The sequence below is a fragment of the Epinephelus moara genome, chromosome 3, assembly GCF_006386435.1.
Source record: "Epinephelus moara isolate mb chromosome 3, YSFRI_EMoa_1.0, whole genome shotgun sequence".
NCBI classification, from domain to species: Eukaryota; Metazoa; Chordata; class Actinopteri; order Perciformes; family Serranidae; genus Epinephelus; species Epinephelus moara.
The window spans coordinates 40,039,368-40,047,308 of record NC_065508.1 but is presented as its reverse complement, the minus strand read 5'-3'; the positions used below and the strand labels follow the sequence as shown (position 1 = coordinate 40,047,308).

General features: G+C 42.8%; 1 protein-coding gene across 1 annotated transcript; it reads left to right on the top strand.

Annotated features, from left to right (window-relative positions):
* Positions 1 to 881: 881 nt before the first annotated feature.
* Positions 882 to 3,719, top strand: si:ch73-1a9.3 (non-histone chromosomal protein HMG-like). Its single transcript, XM_050036448.1, has 6 exons — positions 882 to 1,062; positions 2,511 to 2,528; positions 2,691 to 2,720; positions 2,804 to 2,851; positions 2,941 to 3,048; positions 3,131 to 3,719. The coding sequence occupies exons 1-6, from the start codon at positions 1,045 to 1,047 to the stop codon at positions 3,176 to 3,178; spliced, it is 270 nt and encodes an 89-aa protein (XP_049892405.1). The 5' UTR covers positions 882 to 1,044; the 3' UTR covers positions 3,179 to 3,719.
* The last annotated feature ends 4,222 nt before the right edge of the window (positions 3,720 to 7,941 follow it).

Genomic DNA, 7,941 nt, shown 5'->3' with positions numbered 1-7,941 from the left:
GAATGACAGAGATGCAATTCCAACAACTTCAGGCAGCCGCCGTCCAAAAGTCCAAGCAGACCGCACCAAGCGCACTCCTTGATCGCCTGAGCGGATCCTGCGCTTTTTATCTAGCGCCCCTGCTGTCACCCTCCAGCATCGCAGCTCAAGTTACACTGCGCATGTGCAAACCCCCCATGTTTGACCCCGTGTCTCAGCCTTCTCTTGAATAGCCTTGGAAACTGTCGGGAAGCTGTCCGACTTCACCGCGGCTTTTTGTGACCGCCCCCTGCTGCGGCCGCCTGCTCTCGTCTACTTTCCAGGCGAGGCGCAGTTCATCTCGAACGAGCCTATTAGCGAGGTGGACGGTGACAACACTGCGTGGAGGATTGACAAGCACGCACATGTGCTAACAGCTGTACCCACACGTATCCTATCGCCATTTTCCCAAGCTAAAATACAAAAGACTTGGAGCACACACCCCTCTCTCAACCACCTACTAATACTCAAGCCACATTTTCTTTATTATTCGTGTTAAGGGCGCAGAATGGGGTTCCTTTTAACTAATATCAGACAATACACATACAGTAGCTACTCAAACATGTGAATATGTAGTATTTGGTGGAAAAGAAATGCATTTGTGAGCGAGGCGGAGTGCAGATTAAATGGCAATTTTGCCTTGTTGCAGGAGATGCTTGAACAGAAAGACAAATAACTCGCCGTGTTCGATGACTGACGTGTGACGTACCCACCCAGGTAGAGGCCGCATTTGAAATCGTGTTGCTGACCATTATGTCATCCAACCAGCGGGAAGCAGAGGCGGGACATAGCCCCGTCAATCATGCAGACATTTCCGCGGTTTGACTAGGCGGGGCGAGGCAGGGGGGGGGGGTCCAATCCGGTTTGAGCTAGTTCTTCTTCCAATGGAACATTAACGTCTCGCTGCGCAGTGTTAGACTGTACTGGTACAGCTTTATCCACAATACAGGTACCACTGTATTTTCATCTGTACTGGGCAACAGTAAGCTGTTTCTCTTTTCTTTAAACACCCCACACAAACCAGCCATGCCTAAACGGAGACATGTGAGTACACCGACATCTTTCGTGCATTCAGCAGTACGGCATTTGCATTTATAACCCCCAACTGCAGTTTGTAAAATGGGCTTGTTAAGCTTGAGGCAGAGTTGTTAAAATGTTGCTGCAAATGTCCGTTTTCTGCTCCAGGCGTGTGTCCTGGTGTTGCGGCTTGCAGCAGTAGTTCAGTTAAAGTCTGTTGTGATTTACTTAAGTGGCTGCTTCTTCCTCCTATCTCTCTCGTGTAATTATTATCTTTGCGCCAATTGCTTTTCCGTGTGCGGATTTTCACTGCAGAATGGTGACACGCACAATCGCAAGTGTGTATAAATGCATTTACTTGCATTGTAGGGACAAAGAGCGATTATTTTCCGTGTCGATGGGTTGCTTTGCTGCCAAGAAAGTTGGCGGCATATTGAGTATTTCCTATGGGGCTCGTCACGCCGGATACTTAAGTTTCTTTGAGAGAAAATGCGACCACATCGACAACGTCTAATGTAGCAGATACTCGGTCGGAGCTGGGTTTAATGTCAATGTTTTTGTATGAGCACCGTGTCTTGTTTACGGCCCTCGTGTGGAACGAAAACACATATGATATGAATACATGAGGACCTCTCTCTTCCAGAAACCAAGCATGCATGCGTAGGCTATTTCTTAATACCGCATGGCCGCCCGTTTTTTCCCCACTGAAAATGAATTCCTTGGAAGGCGTTCTTTGTGCTAGCGTTGTTTGTTTCTGTGTATTGTCGGCTCAGGCCAGTCGAAGGTTATGCAATGCCGAGCCTCCGTCAGCGAAGCGCTGCTCTTGTTGCTGGGTGTTCTAGTAGATTTTGCTAGCAGAACGACAGACCCTTCAAATTCATGGCGGGAACGGTCTCTACACTGCTCGGTTTTCTCTGTACACTAGTAATTGCACTTATTACCAATGAATGGATGTGTCCTGAAGAGGCGGAGTCCGCCCGCTTCTCCACCGGAGTTTTGTAGTAGCCTGTACAATTAAGTCAGTTGGAGGAGCTTGAACAGCACGACCGCTGTTATAACTACTACATGATGCCTATGATATTGTGTTACGACTTCTGTATTCAAGCAAGTCACAGGGCGCTTTACCTCCTTGTTTTATTGTACGTAGACAAAGTAGTTCTTAATTTTGATATGTTGCTAATATTCATAAGTGGTATTTATGATTTCTAACATGCTTAAGAAGTGAGCCTTTTAGCCTTTACAAGGACTGCTTAATTGTTAAAGATTTTTAGATTATTTCTCAGCCAATCACAGCGCTTGGTGTGAACTAAATCGTGTATGAAGCTATGTGTGAGTCCATAGGTTTATATTCTGTCTGGAAACGCCCACTTTATAGTTACATAACTAATGCTGAAAGCTCATGACCCACTCACCAACTCAGCACAGGCACAGACAATTGCAGACAATTTCCTTAAACTGATTTTTTTTTCTTACAGGAACCAGGAGTCTCAGTGGTAAGGAATAATTAAACATATTTTTAACAGACTTGTGTTTATTTCATTTTTAAACTAATGAAACAGTCTGTGCGCCCACAGGGGGTCAATAAAACCACATCAGTGAGAGCCACTGGTTGATATGTTAAAAGAAATCACCCTGTCTGTTTACTGTGTCTGCAGCCCAGGAGGAGATCTCCAAGGTTGAAAGATGTAAGTACGAATCCAGACTGTCACAGTAAGTTTGTTTGCTGTTCATTGCATTCTTAGTGCTGACGTAGTGTTTGTTGCCACAGAAACCTGAAAATGCAAAGGCAAAGGCAGAGGCCAAACCTAAGCCAAAGGTGGGAGCTTTTTTTCTTTTAATAATTCTTATTATTAGACTCTCAGCTGTTGAATTAGTGACTAATGCGATTCGTCTTTTTGTATGCAGAAGGGACCTGCTAAGCCTAAGAAAGCTAAGGAGGTGGAGAAAGCCAAGCCTGATGAGAAAGCACCAGACACCCCTGCTGAGAATGGCGAAGCCAAAGCTGAGGAAGAGGTAAGGCTCATGGCATCAAATATAAACATGCAAAATAAAGTTCGTCCCTTTGGTGATTAAGCTGTGACACTTTGTCTTCCAGACACCAGCTACAGACGCAACTGAACAAAAAGATGAAGCGGCAGAATAACATTTCTCCAACCACATCTTTTACCAGTGCTCCCTGTACCTCTTTTCTTGTACAATTCAGGGGAATATTTTTATCAACTATTTTCTAAATACAGGTTTTTTAGTAGTTTGATTGTAGAGAACACTTTTTTTTAATGAAAGAAAAAAGTCAATTTGGAGACGGGAATTTTCATCACATCCCACAATTTTGCATCGCCGTTGAATTTGCGGTCATTGTTGTTACTGTCAGTGGATTTCATTTTGAGTTTAAAATGTGAATGGGGGGGGGTTGCAGGACAGGTTACCTTGTCAATGTGCAAGCACAGCTGGGGCAACAACCGGAAGAGCTTGTCTGCGTGGATTACATTCCATATGTTTTTAAGTGTGTGTAATCTGTGCTGGGGTGGGAATGGACAACAAAGTCACAGGGCAACTCATTGTTTTATTGTTTATAATAAAGACCAGTGTTTTAGAATGTTTTAAAACTTTGTTCCTGTATGTTAACTCTTGTACTCATGCAGTTTTCTTAATGAATCAGATCAATAAAGCTAAAATCCCTAGTACTGGAGCTCTCTTTATCAGAACCGTGCATCACGTGTATTAGTTGTGTGTCTGTTCTGTGATAGCATCTAAATAAATTTGTATAGCTGCTGTGTAAAGAGGTTTCAATCTCTATATTCAGTGTGTAATGGTACATTGTTAGGATGATTCAAAAAATGATTGTTTTCTTCACCAAGCTATTGAGGAGTGTAATCATAAGAAACAAACTGTTGAGAATGGCCTCTTAAAGACCAACAGACAAACTACATTTATTTGAGATGTCAAATGCATACCAACGGTAGCAATATTCATGTGGGTTTTAGATTTCTGTATCAAGTACAATTGTGCAGTTAATTTGGATTTGTTTATAGATGTACCTGTGTAATGATTGTTATCAACAAACCAATAAAACTTGGTTGGTAGGTGTTACGCTGTTCTATTCTGGAAACAGTAAAAGTTGCAGATACAAGACTAAAAACATTAACTCCAAATTTCAAGGCAAAGATGGAAGGTGTATATTACAAAAACACACATAAATATATATATATATGAATAAACACAAATATATATGTGTGTGTATATATATATATATATATATACACACACACACATATGTTGGACTGCACACTCTCTCTGTGCACCCCTCCCCGCCCTCACAGGCCCCAATGCATCCTGCCTGCACCCTGTTTGAAATGTCCCCTGGCGCCTGTTGAGCAGGTGACAGAACAGTTTCAGCACCATGGACAGCTTCTCATTGGACTGTTGGTGTATCAGCTGTTGTTCAGCCTTTAGTTCTCCTTGTGTCGCATGTACATTACTTTTGACAAAATTCTATGAAACGTCAGTGTTAGTAAAAAAAATCGGAGATGTGCCTTGTGCCCTGACGGATCTTTGATGTAACCTCATAGCGGCAGCACTTTCTTTTCCGTCCCTGCCATCGTTGGTCTGCACAGAAAGTCAGGAGGGAGTCACAGAATTTACTTTGCCTGTTTTTCCACCATCTGCTGTCAGATGATTTCCTGTATTTACACACAAACATGATACTGCCTATAACTACAGCGACTGAAATGTCCTGAAGACATCCCTTCCTAATGCTAATTTCATGTAATTATGTTGTAATATGTTGTATGTAAGTATGTTATTATAATGACAAAATGCACGGTCCCTCATATAGGCAAACATTCACTCTGAGGTTCAATTGAAGCTAATATGTTGACATATTATGTTATGCTATACTTATCTATATCATAATTTTCATCATTTACCAAATGCTAATATGTTACACAGATTTTTCATTATATTGTATATTTATATTACATCTCTGACAAACAGCAAATACTTAGACCATAACTTACCATTACAGTTACAAGCTTTTATTACAGTTTTTCCTAAGCTTAAATACATTTCTTGAAACTACAGCTCAATGTCACAAACTCTAAAGACAAAACTGAGAAGAGTTACCACTTCGTCAAACCTCTACAAAATTAAACCCTGCACTCAAATTCATGTTCTGTCTTTTCAAAACTGATTCCTGATTCTACCCACCAAAACCATATCTCTGCTGCTCTGTAGAGCAGCAATTACATAAGCACTGTGTGATAAATTTAAACACTACCATCAAAATACTGTTTATATATGTTTTGGCTTCATGGGGCACTTGCTACATATTCTAATTTATAAAACAATGTAGAAAATGTTTCCTTTTTCCACCTTTTTTTTGTTCTTTTTTTGTTCAGGGGATTTTTGTCCCAAAGTTGATAACACTTTTTTGGTACATACAGTATACTATAAAGACTGTTGCCATACTGTAATACTGTACTTTGAATATTACAGCAAATATTCTATTGATGACACCATTATCAGCACAGCATACAATGTACATTTGTCTATCCAATGAACTGCAGTTGGGCAAAATTTACAATCCCAGCATGGAGAACTGAGAGGAAGGCCTACAAAAATTTATTTTTATCAGTTCATTCAGCTCAACATTGTACTGTATTACTTTTTCATCTTTACATCTCCCGAAAGACACTTTAAACATTTTCCTACTGTAGTGTTTCTAATTTTTACGTACAATAACAGTTCAGTTACAGGGAGTTTCAACATTTGTATATTCTCAGAACTACTGCACTATCAAATATACTGTAAGTCTACATGATGACTCTGGGAAGCTAATTGAGTTGAAACAGGTGAGACGGGAGTGAGGCTAACTGGTAATTAGGGTGTGTTATTTCAGAGGCAGGTGTTCTCCAGATGAACAAAGTGCTCTAAATGATGCAGTTGGTGCTCAGATTTATGCATAGATGTGATTTAGGTTTTCTATTTAATAATAATAATAATAATAATAATAATACATTTTATTTATATAGCGCTTTTACAGCTCTCAAAGACGCTTTACATTTAAAACAAAGAAAAGAAGTACATACAAAAAAAAGGGGGGGTACATGAGAAACAGAGAACAAAAAGCTAATGTTTAAAGGTTAAAAGCGGATTTGAAAAGGTGGGTTTTGAGGAGTGATTTGAAGGTGGATGGATCTGGACAGTCACGGATGTGTATAGGGAGGGTGTTCCAGAGGGAGGGGGCGGCTATGGAGAAGGCTCTGTCGCCCCAGGTTCGGTGCTTGGTCCTGTGTGGAGGTGAGAGGAGGTTTTTGTCGGATGATCGAAGGTTGCGGGAGGGAGTGTGGTGGTGGAGCATGTCCGTGAGGTAGGAGGGGGCCTGGCTGTGGAGGGCTTTGTGGGTGAGGAGGAGGATCTTGAAATTGATTCTGTACGGGACAGGGAGCCAGTGTAGGTTTTGCAGGACAGGGGTTATATGTTCACGGGAGCTGGTGTGGGTGAGGAGGCGGGCAGCAGAGTTTTGGATGTACTGAAGTTTGTTGAGGACTTTGGATGATGAGCCGTAGAGGATGCTGTTGCAGTAGTCCAGTCTTGAGGTGATGAAAGCATGGATGAGAGTTTCAGTGGCAGAGAAGGAGAGTAATGGACGGAGACGGGCAATATTTCTGAGGTGAAAGAAGGCAGTTTGGGTGAGGCGGCTGATGTGATGTTCAAATGTGAGGTTATTGACGAAGGTGATACCAAGGTTGCGGATGAATGGGGAGGGAGAGAGGGTGGTGTTGTCGATGCTGAGGGTGAAGTTTTGTGTTGACGTAGAGAGGGATTTTGGGCCGATGAGTATTATTTCAGATTTGTCACAGTTCAGTTTGAGGAAGTTGGTTTGCAGCCATGATTGGAGTTCAGTCAGACAGTTGGTGAGGGTCGAGCGGGTGGCTGGGGTGATGGATTTTGTGGAGATGTAGATTTGGATGTCGTCAGCGTAGCAGTGGAAATGGAGACCATGACGACGAATGATAGAACCAAGGGGGAGTAGGTAGATGATGAAGAGGAGAGGACCAAGCACCGAGCCCTGAGGGACACCTTGAAGCAGGGGGACGATGGAGGAGGTGCAGTTGTTGACATGGATGAACTGATGTCTGTCGGTGAGGTTTGATTTGAGCCAGGAGAGAGCAGAGCCAGTGATGTTGAGGGAAGTTTGTAGGCGGGATAGCAGAGTGGTGTGGTTGATGGTGTCAAAGGCAGCAGTGAGGTCAAGGATGAGTATGCTGAGGTGGCCAGAGTCGGCAGAGAGGAGGAGGTCGTTAGTGATTTTGAGGAGAGCGATTTCTGTGCTGTGTTGAGGGCGGAATCCGGATTGAAATGGTTCATATAGTTCATGAGAGTGGAGGTGGGTCTTGATTTGGGAGGCGACAACATGTTCCAGAATTTTTGACAGATGGGGGGGGTTGCTGAGTTGAGTGTAAATGGTTTCGATCTTTGATTGAAAAAATGCCAGAAAGGAGTTGCATTTGTCAGTTGTGATGGAGGAGAGGGTGTTGTCGCAGTGTTTGAGGAGTTTATTGACAGTGGAAAAGAGAGTCTTGGGGTTTTTGGAGCCAGAGGGCGGCAGTGAGGGCGTCTTTGTAATTTAAAAGGTGGTCTGTATAGGCATGGAGATGGACTGTGAGACTGTTTTTTTTGTAAAGTCTTTCAAGCTGGCACTTACGGGTTTTCATGTGACGGAGTTCAGGAGTGTACCAGGGAGATGAGTGAGTGAATGAGACAGTTTTGGTCTTTAAAGGAGCCAGTTTTTCGAGGCAGAGGGACAGTGTGTTGTTGTAGTGGGTGACCAGGTCAGAGGGGTTTGGGGTCAGCGGGGTGGTGGATGCGGACAGCGTGTTTGCCAGTGAGTCAGAGAAAGCTGAG